Below are 19,956 nucleotides of genomic sequence, written 5' to 3'. Positions count from 1 at the left end.
GAGTCTGCCTTTTATGCCTTTATGGCTAAGAGGACTTCAGATCATGCCAGGTCTTCTGCTTGGTACATCGACTCTGGTGCGTCACGTCACTTTTCTCATCGACGTGACTGGTTTACAGACTTCTCATCTTTCAGTGATTCAGTTGTAATCGGCGGAGGTGAGGAATATACAGTTGTTGGTAGAGGCACCGTTCAGATACAGTCTGGTGGCAGGAACCTCCTCTTCCTGAATGTGTACTATGTCCCTGGTATGGAACTTAATCTGCTCTCTGTCAGTCAGATTATGAGGAATTCTCCTCAGCTAGATGTGGTGTTCAGTGCTCACAAGTGTTCCATCATTGATCGGGAGACTCGTCTTACTATTGCTGTTGGTTTAGAGGATCATGGCCTATACCGGCTTCTTGACACTGGTGATTCTCCTGAAGTGGCTCTGGCAGCTCGTGTTTCCCCTCTCAGCACTTTGTGGCATCAGAGATATGGACATCTCAACATTCAGTATCTCTCTCAGCTATCTCGGGAGGGACTTGTTTCAGGGTTACCTGATATTCAGACTCAGCATCTTGGAGTATGTGGCGCCTGTCAAGCTGGCAAACAGCATCGGACTTCCTTCACACATGGAGAGTCTTGGCGCGCATTTCAGGTACTTCAATTACTTCATGCTGATATTTGTGGTCCTATGAATACATCTTCTGTTACTAGTTGCAAATACTTTTTGCTTATTGTAGATGATTTTAGTAGAAAGATGTGGATGTACTTTCTTAAACACAAATCAGATGTATTTAGTATCTTTCAGAAGTTTAAGTCCTTAGTTGAAAACGTGTCTGGATGTAGCATCATTACTCTTAGGACAGATAACGGGGGGGAATTCTTAGGACAGTTAACGGGGGGGAATTTTGTTCTTCTGCATTCTCCAACTTCTGTGATACCCATGGCATCAAACGCCAGTTGACTACACCCTACACTCCTCAGCAAAACAGTGTTGTTGAGCGTCGCAATCGTACGGTTGTTGAGATGGCTCGTTCAATGTTACAACACAGGAGTGTTCCGAATAAGTATTGGGCTAAAGCAGTGTTTACTACTGTCTACCTCCTTAACCGTTCACCTACTCAGGCTGTTAAGGGTAACACTCCAGAAGAGGTTTGGTCTAGTCGGAAGCCTAAGATCAGCCACCTAAAGGTTTTTGGCTCTATTGCCTATGTTTGGATTCCAGATGCTAAGCGCTCCAAGTTGGATTCCAAAAGTCAGAAACTCATGATGACAGGATACAGTGATCACCATAAGGCCTACAGACTGATAGATATAGACACTGAACGTCTTATCTTCAGTCGTGATGTTGTATTTGATGAAGACAAAGGATTCTTTTAGTCCCCTTCTTCTGAGCAGTGTTCTGAGGATCAGCCTCACAGTGTTCTTCTTCCATTAGGTTCGGCTGATGGGAGGGATGATGCAGAATCCATTTTCGATGATGCACTACCTGAGTTCCCTCCGGAGAATAATCCTCCTCCTGCTGCTCCTGTTCCTAATCCTGAGCCTCTTCCAGCTCCTCCAGATGTTAGCACCTCTACTCTCCGGCCTAAATGGTGGGCCAAGACCATTGGTGATCTCAGGGATACTAAGCTCATTGAGGGTAGAACCTCTCGTAATAATAGCAAACAATCGCATACAGTCAATTTTGCTCTCATGGCTAACATACACAGTGTTTTTGAGCCTCAGACATATTCAGAGGCTAAAGGTATACCTGAGTGGGAACAGGCTATGGAAGCTGAGTTCCAGAGTCTTCAGAAGAATCACACTTGGGCCCTTTCTGATATTCCTTCAGGGAAGAAGCCCATTAGCTGCAAATGGGTGTACAAAGTAAAATACAAAGTTGATGGAACCCTCGACAAGTATAAGGCTCGTCTTGTTGCTCGTGGGTTCTCACAGAAAGAAGGCATTGACTACGAGGAGACTTTTGCTCCTACAACCAAAATGAGTACCATACGGCTCGTTCTTGCCTTGGCAGCCCAGTTCAGTTGGAAAGTCCATCAGATGGACGTCAAGAATGCTTTTCTGAATGGTGACTTACAGGAAGAAGTCTACATGACGCAACCCCCAGGATTCAAGGTTGCTGGTCAAGAACAGAAGGTCTGTAGACTAGTCAAAGCACTCTATGGTCTGAAACAAGCTCCTCGGGCTTGGTACATGAAAATTGATAAGTACCTGACAAATCATGGTTTTCAGCGGAGTCCATCTGATGCAAACCTGTATATCAAGCATACTAGTAATGATGTTCTGTTTGTGGTTGTCTATGTGGATGACTTAATCATTATTGGCAGTTTAGCACATTTGATCACTGGGATCAAACAGGATTTGTGCTGCACTTTTGATATGACAGATTTGGGACTTCTACATTACTGCTTAGGAGTTGAAGTCTGGCAGACTGAGAATAGTATCTTTCTCTCTCAGTCCAAGTATGCCAGAAGTCTTGTGGACTGGTTCAGAATGCAGGATTGCAAACCTGCCTCTACTCCTATGGAAACCGGGCTCAAACTTTCAGCTCAGTCATCTTCACCAATTGTGGATGAATCTTTGTTCAGGCAACTAGTGGGCAGCCTCATCTATCTTACTGCCACTAGACCTGACATCAGCTTTGCAGTGAGCTACATTTCACGCTTCATGACGGCTCCCAAGGCTGATCATTGGATAGCAGCGAAGCGTGTGCTGCGTTATGTGAGTGGCACTCCTGATTATGGACTTCTATACACTTGGAGTTCTGATCCTACACTCAATGGTTACACAGATTCTGACTGGGCAGGTTCGGTTGATGACCGTAAATCTACAGCAGGGTATGTGTTTAGTTTGGGATCTAGTGCTGTCACATGGACTAGTAAGAAGCAGCAGGCAGTGGCTCTCTCCTTGACAGAAGCAGAGTATCGGGGAGCAGTTAAGGCATCTTGTGAGGCGGTTTGGCTTCGACGAATGCTTGCGGATATGCATGTCTCCCAAGCAGGTCCAACTCCCTTGTTCTGTGATAATCAAGGAGTGCTCAAACTCGCCAAGAATCCAGTCTTCCATGAAAGAACCAAGCATGTGGAAACTCATTGTCACTATATTCGACAGCTGGTTGAAGACGGATCTATCCAGTTGCTGTATGTTCCTACCTCGGAGCAGCCAGCAGACATCTTCACCAAGCCCCTTGGTCCTGATTAATTTGTAAAATTTAGGGGGTCTATAGGTGTCGTTAATAGATTGAGCATTAAGGGAGGGTATTAGAATATTAAAATAATGTTAATTTTAGTATTAATGCTCAATAGTGTATATTCTATTTTAGTAAGATCTTCTACGATCTTCTCAACAGTTTCTTATTAGAAACTTGCTATTCTTGTAAATACTCTTGTATTATTTATGAGCGTCTTGCTCATTCTGTAAATCAATCAATTCTTTGAAATCCATTGCGTGTCTCGCACTATTTCACTCATGGCAAATCTTCAAAGTATTTATGAGCCTCAGACATATTCCGAAGCAAAAGGAATACCTGAATAGGAAAAGGCTATGGAAGTTGAGTATCATAGCCTTCAGAAGAGCAACACTTGGATTCTATCAGATCTTCCACCCCGGAAGAAACCCATTGGCTGTAAATGGGTCTACACAGTGAAGTACAAAGCTGATGGGACTCTATAAGTACAAAGCGCAGTTGGTGGCTAAGGGCTTATGGTCACTAATAGCCTGTAAGCATAATCAAGCAGGATGCTACATAAGCTTTCAAAGCAACACAGAAATCTTTATTAATACAACTGGAATCATACAAGGGCATGTCGAGATTTAATTGGCCTTATGATATGTCAAAATGCAAAGATAACCAAAAGGTATTCTAACATTTTCTTTACAGAAATGAAACTGCCACCGAGTAAAATGATTCTAATTTAGATATATTTTATAAAAGGGAGTTTGAAGACCTAGATAGCACGTCTGAAGAAATCGACAAAAGCAAAAGTCATGCAGCAGAAATAATTGCATTGAAAGAATCAAACCATAGCAATTTCCTTGTCTTCCAGGCACATGGCATTTAGCTTGTGGCAAATCCTATATTTAAAATAATATACACAGACGATTTCAATTTTACAAAAGTGACAGATTTGCAGGAGATGTAAAATATTCAGGAACAAGTGGAATCGGTTACAAAACATGTAGTAAGAAATCTACAGTACAAACAAACAAAATGCAAAATATCCAATAAACAAAGACAAGTAGAAAAATATCCAGATGCAGTTCACCAGGTGCAAGGACCCATGGAAATCAAACTGTTTAGAATAAAAGTTGTCAATACTATAAAAAGAGAAGGGTTCCATTGCCCAAAATAGACACATACCGCATCCAATGAAGCAAAACCACCATTAGAACATGCCCGGACAAGAGGATTCAATGATGAAAATGGAGAAAATAGCTCCAAATCTTCTTTTTCAGCATTGCCATATGCAGATTCAAGTTCATGTAAAGCACGATATGCCCATTTAAGTTCTCCTAATGCTGCAAATGCATGTATCTTGGCAAGGTATGTTTGAGCACATGGCGGTCTCTTCTGTTGTAAAGACCGCATTAGTATCTCCCAAGAAGTCTTTAAAAGAGGAGCACTACAAGTCCTAGCAGCTGTTCCAAGTGCACCAATTAACAATCCTTCCTCAACGGTTAGTAGAACTGGTGGTCGAGAGGCCCTTCCTTGAGCAATCCATCGAACAAGGAATTCCAGTCCATGACATGCTAATTTACTATTGTCTGCTTGAAATGCAGAATCTGCAATGTATGTACACAAAGTCCAAGGAGGACACAAAGTCTTGTTCTGATCCATTGCCTGGAAAAACATACAAGTTTAAATAAAACATGCATAAGTCCAAATATCAAAGCCAAACAATACAATAAACATGATAGAAACAAAAATCATAAATGTGAAATTGAGATGCAGCAACAGTGCGAAAAAATAACCCTGTACCTTACATCTCTCTATAATGGACAGCACGGTGTCCGATTTGCCTGAATTTAAAAATGCTCGAACACAATCACTGAACGTTTTCGTGGATAGCATATAACCAGAGTTCAGTGTTAGATCTATGTATTTTAGTGCCAGATCCATTTGGCTCTCCAACAGCAGTAGCTCAATAACAAGGTCATATGATTCTTCATCAGGTGCAGCATCTTGCCCTATCTGAATCATCCTGATATCAATCGATCAAAAAATGATTTTCCAGAAAAAACATTTAAAAGAAAATGTTGTGTATTCAAACTTAATAAATAAGCCACGATGGACCTACAAAACACTGGAAGATTACTACAAGCACTACATATTAAACATAACTATTGCCACAAGAAAAATTAAACTTTCTAACCATTTTACATATTTTTGGCTCATGAGATAAAATTGTTGAAAATCATAGTTTTATTTTCTGTTAATCAACATGGACAAAAAATCAGAACTACAAACATTAATCATTTCCAAGCCAAAAAGAATCCTAAATTTCAACTTTCTTTTGCTTCAGCATGATCTTTTCTGTGCACAATGTGAAGTCATAATTTTATGTGATCATTGATCGAACATTTTGTTACAATTAAAATAAAAACTAAAAGCAATTTAGAAGCAAACTTCTACTTGTGTGATACCCAGTTCTGTTATATGGGCTATTGACTCCATAGCATTCAAATTATAAAGATACCAATCATTAAGAAACAATTATAAATTTCCTTTTTTTTTGTCACTGCATTTTTTCGTCTGACTCTACCATATTGTTTCACTCACTATTTAAATATTTTTGGCTAAACTGGAAAAACCATATGGTGCATGCATTGTAGGCTTAACCCCGCATCACTATTCAATTGTCAAAGTATTTCCATGGAACAACAGATATAAATATACTTCAGACCTCAGCTGTTAATATCATAGTAGCAGATCGTGGGAAAATATCATGAGATATCAGTTGTTGAGTGAGTTAGACCAATTCTTTCCTGAAAAATCACACCTTTTCTTGAAAATGTCATTTACTGTGTCTTGACCATTTTTTCCCAGCATTTCAGGACAGTAATTGGTGATTTTATCCCGCTTGGCCACCATCATCTAATTTATTCCAAGTTTTTCCACTATAATATAATTTTTTTTTCAATTTTCTTTGGCCAGAAAGGACTGTATATTTTTCGCATTTTCACTGTAACAAAACAGGTTTGGTGTTAGGGTTGGTTGAGCATGATTTCCTGTTAAGGTTTCCTGAGTCCAATTTGCTGTTAGGGTTTCCCGAGCAGATTTTGGTGTACAGGGTTTCTTAGTGCAATTTTCTGCTTATTTTGTATTTTTGTATTTATTTATTTCTTTTAGTCAGTGAGAGGTGGCCGTGGGACCATACCCGTTCTATTTAAAGTATCAAAAAATTACAAAAAGGCTGCTCCATGAGGGAGGGTCAAGATTAAAAACACCTCGTTGTAATGATAATAGTCTTGTATGAAATTTAAAACATTTGTAATATTTACTCAAGTTGTCCTATACTATTTACATACTATTTTATAATATTCTCGATTAGCTGAGACCAACAAGGATCAGAGACAATCGCCTACAACTGCTGCACGACTGTCATCCTCCTCTTCCATGAGCACCACAAAGGAGCAGTTGATACCAAATGTTGGGTACACACCAATTACACATTTTAAGAATTCAATGCCATACCTCAAGCTCTTTTTCCAATGAGTTCAGAGAAATCTACTGCTGGAATTAAAAAAGGAGCCCATGGGCCAGCAATGAACCCAATTCATCTGCCATGCGCTGTCCTTTTGAGGGCACCCCAGACCCAAAACTGCCTCGTCAAGTATTAAGCCCAACCCCACACACCATTGTGGAGGAATAAGGATGACAGCGATGGCACACAATATTTCTTTAGGCTCAGCCATTTCCAAGAAAATAGGCCACAAACATTGATGCCACATCTATATTCACCCTATAGCGGTGATCTGAAATCATGAATGCTCACCCAAAGTTGTTCTTATAGCATGCAACATTATTCTAGTGTTAGTCCTGAAAATCTCTTTCATTCAAAGATCAGCAATCCCTCCTAAAAAGGCAATTTGTTACTATTTTGCAATGAGCCTCACATATGTATCCATTGTTGGGCATTATATATCTGGTTGGAAGCAAGCGACACTATTTAAGAAGCTTAAACAGCCAATGGAAGATAGTAGAATGTCACACAATGCAATGATGTCTTGGCTTCATCTAAGTACACACACGAGCATCAATCCTGACAATATTAGAATAATATACTTTATTTATTTAATGGTCAATATGATGTAATTTTGTATATTTTAGAACTTTCTATTTTGTCATTCTTCATCAATTGTTTCTTTTAGAAACATCGATCTGTTGTATTCTATTTAATGATCTTTCTGATCATTTGTAAAGACAATCTAAAATTTACCAATTACTGAGCGTAATATGGTATCAAAGCGAGACTTTTAAAAAAAAAATTGGGTGGGTTGTTTGATTTCTCTGCAACTGGCGTTGAAGGTTCAAATAGTTCTTTGTCCATTCGCATGACTTTCTACAACAATTTTTTATGCCCTCGAAGTCTTTTGTGATCAGTTGTGGCGAATTTTTTCCCGCGTTCTCTACTGTGCACGATTATTAAAATCGCATCACACGATTTTCATCTTCGGCTCGCGATTTTTTGTGCCCAAAATCGCACACGTGCTCTGCAATCTGCAATTTGTGATTCTTAAATTCGCGTTCCGCATTCTAGGTATTTTTTCCCAGCAACTTCTTCTGCGATTGTGTACCTTCTTTCACGGGCTCCGCGAGCGTTTTTTTCGCGTCGTCTACACTTCACAACGCATCTCTCACGCGACAACCTACTTCTCTGGTATTTTTCAGCAGCTTTCTGTGATCTGCGCACACAGGAATGTTGTTTTGCCCTCGACTATGAGCTCACGAGTTAATTCCGCGACCCGTGTCTCTCTATGACGGAATGTTTTGGTGACGGTTTTTTGTGCTACGGGATTTTCCGGCTCTGCAAAAACAACGAAGGAATTTTTCGCGCACTTGCATTTGTTTGCGATTTTTTGATTTCAACGGCAGCTAGGATTTCTCAACCCTTCGAATTTTTTCATCAAACCCATAACATTATTTGCAGCACCTGCACAACTTTTGGCGACCTAGAGTTTCAGGCGACTAGGGTTTCTTTGAAATCCTCTAAATTTTTGGTTGGGTTCAGCTTTAACCTACATATTCTTTGTGGGTTTTTCGAGAGCTATTCTAGGTCTCTGTCAAAATTTGTTGGGTCAGCCGGAAATTTTTCTCAAAATTTGTGTCAGTTGTACTTTATTTTTTAGAAGTTGGTACCTATTTCTGCCTCTGTTTCAGATTTACGCCCTTTCAGATTTTCTTGTTTTTCGTGCTTTGGGAAGCATGCAAAATGGCGTGATTAACCAACTTAATATTGGAAGGCAATCAACAATTTAATGGCAAGAATTATAACACCTGGAAGCAGCGCATGCTAACAATCTTTGAATATCACCACCTTGATGATCTTGTTTTAGGAAAAGAATCTCATCCTTACACAACAAAATTAGATCAGGACAAGTTTGATGATCGCAATCACGAAGCCGTCATGCTCCTTAAGCAATTGGCCTAGTGGTGGAGAACTTGTGCTCTTGAAAGAGAGGTCACAAGTTCAAATCCCACACGGGGGTAAGGTATGTACGCCTCGTTTGTAGTGCAATTAGGTACCTCTTGCAAGGAGTATGAGGTAGTCCCATATTGCTCTAACCCATCTGTAGACCCATACACAGATGGCTGGCATCGTGGACTATAAAAGCACCTTTCCTTTTTTTTATCACAAATGACCAGTTACCTCAAATTCCTTCTGACAAATCAGCATCAAAAATCTGGAAGCATCTGAAGGAATTGCATGAGACATCCGACAAAAGCCAAGTGTTCTTCCTGAAGAACCAATTGTTCTCCATCATGATGGATGAATGTATGTCCTTACAGGAACATCTCACGAAAATTAAGGACATTCGAGATCAGCTCAAAGCTATTGATCGGAAAATGGAGGAAGAGGATATGGTAGTAATCACCCTCAAAAGCCTACCTAAATCCTATAAGCACTTCATTGAAACTCTCAACATTACATCTACGAATGTTGATTTAAAATTTCCAGAGTTGTGCACCAAACTTCTGCAATAGGATGGTTGGAAACAACAGTTTGTTAGCAATCCCACTTCGTCCTCCACAAAACAAGCCTTTGTAGCCAAATCCTTTCACAAGGATAAAGGCGAAGCTCAATCCTCTCAGTCATCTCAGTGGAAGGGCTCCAATCAGTCTCAAGATGGTTCTAAGAAGAAGAAGGTTCAATGCAACTACTATCATAAATATGGCCATATGATCAAGGATTGTCGCAATCGGATAGCTTCCGAACAGTGGAAGCAAGGGGGGTCTCAACCTAAAGCCAATGTTGTTGAGCACACAAAGTAGAAAGAGTCTTCCTTTTACGCCTTCATGGCTAAAAGACTTGCAGGCCATGTTAAGTCTTCTACCTGGTATATAGATTTTGATGCTTCTCGGCATTTCACTCGCAGGTGTGATTGGTTTACAGAATTCTCTCCCTATACTGATTCAATTATTTTTGGAGGTGAAGAGTATACCGTTGTCCGCAAGGGCAACGTTCAGATACAGTCTAGTGGGAGGAATCTCATATTCCTCAATGTAAATTGTGTTCCTAGCATGGAACTAAACCTAGTCTCTGTGAGTTAGATTATGCGGCATTCTCCTCAGCTCAATGTCATCTTCAGTGCACACAAGTGTTAGATTGTTGATCGTGCGACACGCACTACTATAGCTGTTGGCATTGAGGATCATGGTCTTTACAGACTTGTGGATATGAGTGATTCTCTTGAGCATGCCTTCGCAACTAAATCATCCTCTATCACCAGTCTATGGCATGAGCGATATGGTCACCTGAACATTCACTACCTTGCTCAGCTTGTTCGGGAAGATTTACTACATGGCCAACTTGAAATTCAAACTCAGAATCGGCAAGTTTGTGAAGCTTGTCAGGCTAGGAAGTAGCACAGGACACCATTCAAGGATGGTGACTCATGGCGAGCCTCTAAGGTACTACAGTTGGTCCATGCTGATGTATGTGGTCCAATGAATACTCCTTCTGTTACTGGGTGTAGGTATTTCTTACTTTTTGCAGTCGTAAGATGTGGGTGTACTTTCTTAAACAGAAATCATGTGTTTCCTGTATTTCAGAAATTTAAGGCCTTGGTAGAAAAAGAGTCTGGTTGTTCTATTATGACTCTTAGGTCTGGTAATGGGGGGGAACTTGTTCTACTGCTTTCTCCACTTTCTATGATACACATGGCATAAAACGTCAATTAACCACACCATACACTCCTCAGCAAAACGGGGTTGTAGAATGTCACAACCGCACCATTACAGAAATGGTTAGGTCTATGTTGGAACACATAAATGTTCCTAAGAAGTATTGGGCAGAAGCAGTGTTTACTGCAGTCTATCTCCTTATTCGGTCTCCCACTCATGCTGTTAAGGGGAGGACTCCTGAGGAAGACTGGATTGGTCGCAAACCCAAGATCACTCATCTGAAAGTTTTTGGCTCTCTAGCATATGTATGGATTCCAGATGCCAAGCGCTCCAAGTTGGATTCCAAGAGTCAGAAGCTTATGTTTACAGGGTGTAGTGACAACCACAAGGCTTACCGGTTGATTGATGTAGACACTAATCATCTATTGAAATAATAATGTAATGTTGCTGGCCTGTTAATGGGCCTGCTCGGATTGATCTGGAGCCATGCAAAGTGAACATTGTGGAGTGGTCAAAACCGAGAGCAGGGTGGTGTAAAATTAACTTCGATGGGGCGTCGAAGGGCAATCCAAGTCCTTCGGGTTTCGGCTATGTGGCAAGAGATTGGGAGGGTAATATTTTACCAGTTGGGGCCTCAAAATTATCGAAGGGAACAAATAATGAAGAGGAGGCGCAAGCAGCAATTCAAGCTCTAAAAATAGCTAAAAAAATTAGGTCTTTCGAAAATACAACTCAAAGGTGATTCTTTGATGATAATAAATGCAATTAAAAAAGGTGTAATTCATGCTTGGAATTTAAATAAGTATGTAACCATTGCAACACAATTACTAGCAACATTTGAAAATTTTGAAATATCACGTGCTGAGGTTAGGAAATAAAGTAGCTGAAAGGTTGTCCAAGTGGGCCTTAACACTTAATGATGGCCAGGTTGATGGTACGATGGAGGATTTTCAAGATTGTGTGCTCCATTCTTGAGATTGTTTGTACGTTGTCATTATCAGAAATATTAATGAAAGAGTAAGGTTGGCAGAGTGATTTGACAAGGCTTACCAAGGAGTGTGAATAAAGCCTGCGGAGGAAGCATTTAGATGCCATTGAGGAAGATGAGTGGCGAAAAGCGAAGAAATATGGAGGCCACCTTTACTCTGCTCACGACAAAACAACTCTCTTTTTTGGGCAAAATCACTGAGAAGAAAATTAAAACTCTTTAAGTTTGATGAGAATATCTTTGTGCACATAATGGAAATTTTGTTGGGTGGGGATTTTTTGTTGACGGAACGCAAATATAGGACCAACATTGACATTGTGTCAATGGTGGTGGCGTGGGGTCTAGAAGTTGGCCGGAAAGACGAGATAGAGTGGGTCCTAAAGGGTTGCATCAACAATGAATGGCTGTATGGATTGCAAACGGTGCTAGAAAAACCAATTCCAAGGGCGGGGTTTATTACCATTGAGGTGACGAAGGATGCAAAAGAGGAGAATCCCAACAGTTGATGTCGTTCATGCAGTGGGCGATTGAGACGGACAAAGACGAGCGGTGAGTAGAGTCATAAATTGTATAAGATTTGTTGAAGCATTTTCTGTAGGAAAAAAAAAAGAGAACAAGCAAAGGGTAAAAGTAAGGCAAAGACGATGGATGTACTAGATAAAGGGTTTGAGTTGAAGCACCACTAGGTGAATGGAACGATAAAACCAGCGAGGGAAAAATGATTGATGAAAGAATTTTGTAAATTTTGTTCAGAATCTATATTTAGTGTACATTCAAAGTAGCATGATATATGTTTTAGACTGATATGTTATGTATATGGTAGCAAAGGGCAGTATATAATGGACAGATGTAGGTAGGGTTTCAAGTTGTAGAACACATGGCAATGGACTCCATTATTGGAGCAATTTTGTTTTAGTTTTTTCTTGGGTTGATAGGTGAAACTTTGGTGACTGTAATTTTGTTTTTATAATTAATAAAATAGATATTATTGCCGACCAAAAAAAATAATGCAATGTTGCTATAATGGTCATCTTAGTCATTTAGTTAGTATTTGGAAACTTTTGTTTGTCTTTCGTCTTTAATTAGTTTTAAGGAGTTTCATTTCTGTCTTTCATGTTTCAATCGTTCCCATTATGGAAACATTGTCTTGTAATTTTCTATATAAGGAGTATTCCTCTCCTTAATTAATTAGAAAATTGAATACATAACGAATTGTCATTTCATGGTATCATAGCTTACGTTCTTTTCTGGTGAATTTTTTTAATAAAAAAATCGTGGAATTTCTAGCTTTTTTTCCCAAAAAAAATCATTGAAGGATATTGCTTGATTTTTTCTACAAAAATCAGGGATTTTTATTTCTGTTTACTACTCATGATGACCATGAGTAAAGTTTTTGAACAAACTAGGGGGTTTTGAATGAGATGTGTTTTCTGATTTTTCTCCAGAGAAAATCAAGGAGGGTTTTGCACAATTTTCTCTTCGAAAATCATGGTTTCTCTGTTTGTTTTTTGCACAATTTTTTCACACAAAAATCATGGGTTCTTTCTTTGCTGGAGCATTTTCTGATTTTTTCCACAAAAAATCATGAATGGTGTTGCGGTTTTGTGGGTAATCTGATTTTTTCCACAAACAATCATGGCAAGGTTTTGTAAAATCAGGTAGGGTTTTTGCATTCTTTTTTTCCTAAAAATCATGGTCATGGGGTTTTGACATTTTTCCACAAAAACGAAGGTGTGTGATTTCAACATCACGTCAAATAATAATGCAATGCTGCTATAATGGTCGTCTTAGTCATTTAATTAGTATTTAGAAACTTTTGTTTATGTCTTTCGTCTTTAGTACTTTTAGGTAGTTTCCAATTTGTCTTTCGTGTTTCTATTCTCGATCATTTCCATTATGGAATGATCGTCTTGTAATTTTCTATCTAAGGATTATTCCTCTCCTTAATTAATTAAAACATCGAATATGTAACGAATTATCGTTTCAAGATCCTCGTGGGAACCTTGCAATCATGTTAGACAATTATCAAAAATATAATATATAATATCCATTATTACTACTAGGGTTAGAGAACATATATTCACAACCATCTTAATCATATAATATCTATAATTAAATATTTGGGGTCAAACATAATGGCCCGAATAAGGGAACATGATAGCGCCCCTGAAGCGATCCTCACGCTAGGCCCAAGAGTGAACACTTACCCTCTTGGCCCCAAGTGGCAGGCACATTGGACATCCAACATGAGGTGGTCTACCTAGTGAGGTTCGTGTACCTACTTTCCCTATTCATGCCACCTTATTCATCTACCTATGATTGAGACTCCTTTGAATCCATCCCAACAATCAACCCATGTAGAGATTGGAGGGGAAACTACAATAGGGTGCCCAAAGCGATCCTCTACCCTAGTCCCAAGAGCAGATATACCATCCCTCTTGGCCTCATGTGACCAACCTCCATTCATCCTTCATGAGGTGGTGTACCTAGCGATGAAGCTTGTATCAATTTCTCCCTCCTTGTATTTTCGATACCAACCTCATCATGACTGATTATAGCAACTAGGAATCTAGGTGTTTCACATCATTTGTCTATACCCAATACATATGAGACGTAACATATCAAATATATTATTAGATTGCATACATGTTATAGCCTATATTAATATGTGAGGAACTATGCATTAAAGCCACTATCATGCTGCATACATCAATTATACACACTAAAACATCCATGCATACCACAATGGAACAACAATGCTACAGCCTGCAATAAATAATGATTTCTGGTCTGATCTATATGCCTAATTGCCGGTGTAATAAGATTTGTTGGCATATTAAAAATAGTCATTCTTCCTTGGAGAACCATTTGCCTAACCAATCGATGCATCCTTCTTGTTTATCCACGTCCTTGATTGCTTGAGTTTGAATTAGGAGGGCAGAAAATTGTGAAGTTTTTCAAAAGACAATTTTCCTTAATTAGAGTTTTTATTTTATTGTCAAGATGGGGTCACGACAGTCCGCCCTTCCCGACATTGCTTGCCCTCAAGCAATCGTTGAATGATCATGGAGTCTATTTCGTAATCCACCTTTAGTTGTAGATTCAAATTAAGACATATATGTTTTCTCCTTTAATTTGAATGTGTTATAACCAATGGTTTGAAACTAGCAAGATTTAACTTAAGGCAAGTTTTCTCTCATCTTCCAGAGAAAGCAATCAAGGCCATCTTGTAACATTTGCACATTGGATACTTATTAAGATGAGGATTAGAAGTATGACATGCATCTATGTAATGTTCTATTTAGATGTTTTCCCTTTACTTGACAAGGAAACCTTAGTGGTCTTGAAAAGATTTCCAGTTGACATATTACAATTTTTATTATGGAGATTGGGTGGGTAATCTGTTTCTAGATCTTGAGGATGTAAGGGCGTCATAACTACTGGGGTTTTCTCCTCCACAAAGCCCACTTGTTTATTGTCCTTTCTTCTTCTAATTGGATGCTTTTATGATCTTCTTCATTGTACATTGTTTCTGTTAATGTTGTAGCTAGGTCAGATCCATTCTAGGGCCAACCTAGCACGTTTGAATGACTAATTGGCCCTTGGCCTTAGTCATGTCCTATTTTGCAATAATCCTAAAATTCACATGGTATCAGAGCTAAGGTTGATTCAGTTGTGATCAGACTTTGTGATAGCAGCGCTCCTACTTTACATTCTTCACGCCATTTCCAGCATTGAAGATGGTGATCGGTTTAAAGGTCGAAGATAGACTTGACGGAGCTTTGAACTTCACCTCGTGGAAGGTTAGAGTTCTTATTGCACTTGAAGAGAATGATCTACTTCAGTTTGTAGAAGTTGAAGAGAGTGCAAATCTAGGTCTACTCCTCTAGCTTCTTCTGCGGAAGTTGACATAGGGACACCTCATGAGGAGCCAAGGTCAAATGTCAACTCAAAAGGGTTCTTGTTCTAAAAGGAGGAAATGTCATTTTTCAGCTTCAGAGGGAGCCACGTCATCATGAAGATTTGGTTAATGCATTTTTTCTCTATGATGGAGAAATTTGAGATGAAAGCCCTTATTAATGAGTTCTTCTTTGTGAGGGAGAAGTTCGAGGTGCAATCCCTTGTTAATGAGTTCTTCTTTGTGAGGGAGAAGTTCGAGGTGCAATCCCTTGGTAATGCACTCTTCTTTGGGAGAAGTTTGAGGTGAAAGCCCTCTTCCACCCTCTGCGAGTGGACGTGGTGGATCCACCCTCTGCGAGTAGGTATGGTGGATGTCATGATTTAGCACTTGTGCTTATTCACCCTCTGGGAGTAGCTATGGTGAACGTCATGTTGAGATGACGACATCACGATTGCGTGATGGGCACTTGTGTTCATTTTTTTTCCATCCATGGGTGTAGCCATGATGGATCCACCCTCTGGGAGTAGCCATGGTGGTTGTCACTATGTGACTCAAGATCTTGAGAAGGTCTCCTCACTAGCTAAGAGGGAGTCTTAATGTTGTAGCTAGGTCGGATCCCTTCTAGGGCCGACCTAGCACGTTTGAATGACTAATTGGCCCTTGGCCTTAGTCATGTCCTATTTTGCAATAATCCTAAAATTAACAGTTTCTTGCTTGGATTCCGTTTGCTTATTTGTCGAACATTGCCTCTATATTATGTACTTGGCTTCCTTTTCCACATGTGTCTTGGCCCCCATTTTCCCTTACATTTGAAGCATATATCCTTCTTTCTTAGGTCTTCCCGTTACCTTTTAAGGTCTTCCCTATAACAAGAATGCCCACGCTCCCATTTTTCTTTGCAGTGGAAACATGGTTTTTCTTTTCGAAGTTCTTTTAGGTCATTTCTTCGAGGATATTCCCCTTTTTGCCAATTTAACTTGTAGAGGTGTTTTGAGGTTATTCTGGGAACCCTAACAGAGAGCTTTTGAAATTTTGAAACATAGTCCTCAATAGTCCCTTCTTGCTTTAATTGAGTCAATTCTTTGAAATACCTCTTCAAGTGTTTTTGATCAAATCTTTCGGTGAGCTTGTTGATGAAGTCGTCATAGGATGTTATGTTTTGATGGCCTTGCCCAATCAAACCATAGTACTACCAGTCGTGAGCGACCCCTTCTAAATATAAGATGGTGAATTTGATGTCATCCTCTTCCATCATGGGGATAAGAGATAGGTATATAACTTTGGATCCATGGGTGAGCAGTGACTTTTCTTGACCCATCAAAATTTGGGAGAGTTAATTTGCCTACTTTGTCATGTAAGATTTGGTTAGGTTGACCCCTTACCCTTCTAGGGTTAATTCTTGATCCTACCTCATAAAATTCTCTAAATGGAATGTTTCTCCTAGCCAGCTCCTCTAAGTTATGATTAGGTTCATTAATTTCCTCTTCTTCTCTAGTTAGCACTTCTATGGGTATAAAGTAGGGTCTAATTACTCTTAGAATTGATCTCAGTGGAGTCCTATCATTTTCAAAATGATTAAAAATGGCACCCCTTCCATTGGTTTGGTTGGATCGAAGATTATTGTTGTTCATACTTGGATGGCTTGGAGAAGTAGTTTTGTCGTTCTCTCATTTTGTTCCATGAAAGCTTGAGTTGTCTGTTCATGGTGCTCCATGAAGGCACTCAACTCGTTTCCCATTTGTTCGCTCATTGTATTGGTGTGTGTAGTTATTGGTAGATGCAAATTTCTTCTTTTCTCTTTCCAAAGCTCTTTGAGCCCTTTGAATAAGTTGCATCAACTATCTTTCGTCCCTCATGCTGGCAGAAATCATACTTTGATAACAATTGTAATGTCCCCTTTCGAAAATTACCCTAGAATCACAAATTCAATAAAAAAAACAAGGAACATAACATAGTCAGAGATATGACCTTTACCCAAAGAATATAAAGCAAGATAGATCCTAGTTGGAACACTGCGATCATGTTAGAAAATTATCACAAATATAATACATAATATCCATTATTACTAGTGGGATTAGAAAACATATATTCAAAACCATCTTAATCATATAATATCTATAATTTAATATTTGGGTTCAACCATCACGGCCCAGATAAGGGAACATGATAGGGCGCCCGAAACGATCCTCACACTAGGCCCGAGAGCGAACACTCACCCTCTAGGCCCCAAGTAGCAAGCACATTGGACATCCAGCATGGGGTGGTCTACCTAGTGAGGTGCTTGTAATTGCTTTCCCTATTCAAGCCACCTTATTCGTCCGCCTATGATTAAGACTCATTTAAATCCATCCCAACAATCAACCCATGTAGAGATTGGAGGGAAAACTACGATAGGGTGCCCAAAGCGATCCTCTACCCTAGGCCCAAAAGCGGATATACCATCCCTCTTGGCCTCATGTGGCCTTCTGCCATTCATCCTTCATGAGGTGGTGTACCTAGTGAGGTAGCTTGTATTAGTTTCTCCCTCCTTGTATTTCCGGTACCAACCTCATCATGATTGATTGCAGCAACTAGGAATCTAGGTATTTCACATCATTTGTCTATATCCAATACATATGAGAGGTAACATATCAAATATATTATTACATTGCATACATGTTATGGCCTGTATTAATGTGAGGAATTATGCATTAAAGCCACTATCATGCTGCATACATCAATTATACATATTAAAATATCCATGCATACCACAATGGAACAACAATGCTACAACCTGCAATAAATAATGATTTCTGATCCAATCTATATGCCTGATTGCTGGTGTATTAAGAGTTGATCTGCTTTTCTGAATTCTGATGCTTAATTGTTTTCCCTTGATGCTTTGTTTACATCATGCCCCTTCAGAAACTAACCGCTGCCCTTTTACTTAACCGCATCCTAAAGTGATGCTTAATTGCTGGTTTAAGACTAGTTATCGCTGCTGTGTGTTGTTTGCCTCCTGAATTAATCTGATCGCTGCTCGTTTACTGTTGTTGGCATATTAAGAATAGTTGATATTTGTTGGAGAACCATTTGTCTAACCAATCGATGCATCCTTCTTGCTTATCCACATCCTTGATTGCCTAAGTTCGATTTAGGAGGGCAGAAAATTGTAAAGTCTTTGAAAATACAATATTCCTTAATGAGAGTTTATATTTTACTGTCAAGGTGGGGTCACAACATAATATGATGTATAGGCTGCCAAATTTTTATAGTAGAGCATACCAGAGCACGTAACTAATGCAAATTCAGGAAATATATCAAAGGTCCCTTGTCTACCAATGAGCAAAGAGCAAGAGAGATCTTTGAATATATTAATTTGAATGTGTTCAAACATGTCTTCTCCCTCCTTGACCAATAATCTTTACTATGTCTTTTGTAAAGATCACTCCAGACAAAAATCTTGGATTTACTTTCTAAAGAGTAAAGATTAAGTTTTTAGCAAGCTTAAAAAATTCAGAGCCTTGGAGAACCAAAAGGATAATAAGGTTAAAAAACTAAAATCGTACGAGGCAGGGATAAAGAGATAGCTCACTGTACCTCACAATCCCCAACAAAAAGGCATGGCCAATAGAAACTTTCCATCCATCATTGAAACCACAAAAGCCATAATTCATAATAAGGATTTGCCCATGTGTATTTGGGCTGAAGCATGTCTCATTTAACAGATGACTCCTGAGTATTAAAAGGCAAAACAACTAAGGAGATCTTCACAGGTGAGAAGACAGTGTCAGACCTCCTAAAGTGTCTGAAGAGGCCAAGACAGCTGCTATACATATTCAGATCAGGAGTCAGAAGCTTGGTCCACATATTTACAGCCAAGGAGAGAATTTTCTTAGTCTTAAAACATGCAAAGGGGGTGTTGGCAGTCCCATTACTCCATTTCAGGTAAGCCATCCACCTGAGAAGTTTCCTAGCATATCTTGCATTAATGATTTCTATTCTTGATACAGAGCCTTTGAGTTGTGAGGAAGACACTCAACAAGAAGGCATATAACTATTATTGAGGAACATAATTCCACCATTAAAACTAATGTCTGGGAATTTGTGCCAAGTCCAGAAGGGAAATCAATGATTGATTTCCATTGGACGTTGAAGATGAAGCATGTTGCAGATGGGAGCATCAAGAAAAACAAAGAGAGCTCTCAAAAAGAGGGAGTGGACTACAATAAAACATTTACAACTATACCAAGGTATGATAGTACTAGAACTATCTTTTCCATCACCGATTACATTGTTGTTATTTAAATTATATCTCTGAAAAACTGCCTTCTTGAATGGTTTCTTCTAACCATTTTAAAATTCATGAGTGCAATAATGGGCAGTAGCAGTGACAGAGTACAAGTGCCAAGAACAGAGAGGTGCTGCAGCAGAAGGAGACTCACGATGCAAAGAAAAATGACAAATAGGATTTGAGCAGGAAGAAGGGCGCATCAACAAAGGTGGTCAGCACAGCGTCAAGCAGAATCAGGCAAGATTTCCACCCACGCCCCCATCTCTCCACCTCAGCAGCAGCACCTCAGCCCAACTTGATAGATGATTTGATGGAGAAACAAGTCTATAAAGAGTATTACAACTTGAAAAACCCTTATCATGGATGCACCGTATTTGCAGGCAACAGATTTCACTTGACAACCCTAATATCTCCCCTATGCAAACGACAAGAAGTTTAGCTGTGGATGTGGATAAGGATTCA

The 19,956-nt window shown here is 39.4% G+C and overlaps 1 protein-coding gene across 1 annotated transcript in view; it reads right to left on the bottom strand.

The window, feature by feature from the left end:
- Window positions 1-19,956, bottom strand: part of LOC131047878 (pentatricopeptide repeat-containing protein At1g26460, mitochondrial) — a 135,338-nt gene that overhangs the window by 91,614 nt on the left and 23,768 nt on the right. The window contains exons 2-3 of the mRNA XM_057981686.2: window positions 4,966-5,188; window positions 4,348-4,827 (exon numbers count right to left, since the gene is read on the bottom strand). Coding sequence (XP_057837669.1) covers window positions 4,348-4,827; window positions 4,966-5,188 — 703 coding nt within the window. The remainder of the gene's footprint in view (window positions 1-4,347; window positions 4,828-4,965; window positions 5,189-19,956) is intronic.

The sequence above is a fragment of the Cryptomeria japonica genome, chromosome 3 (assembly GCF_030272615.1).
Source record: "Cryptomeria japonica chromosome 3, Sugi_1.0, whole genome shotgun sequence".
In the NCBI taxonomy this organism is placed as follows: Eukaryota; Viridiplantae; Streptophyta; class Pinopsida; order Cupressales; family Cupressaceae; genus Cryptomeria; species Cryptomeria japonica.
Note: the sequence above shows the minus strand (reverse complement) of the source record. Positions and strands in the feature narration are given on the sequence as shown.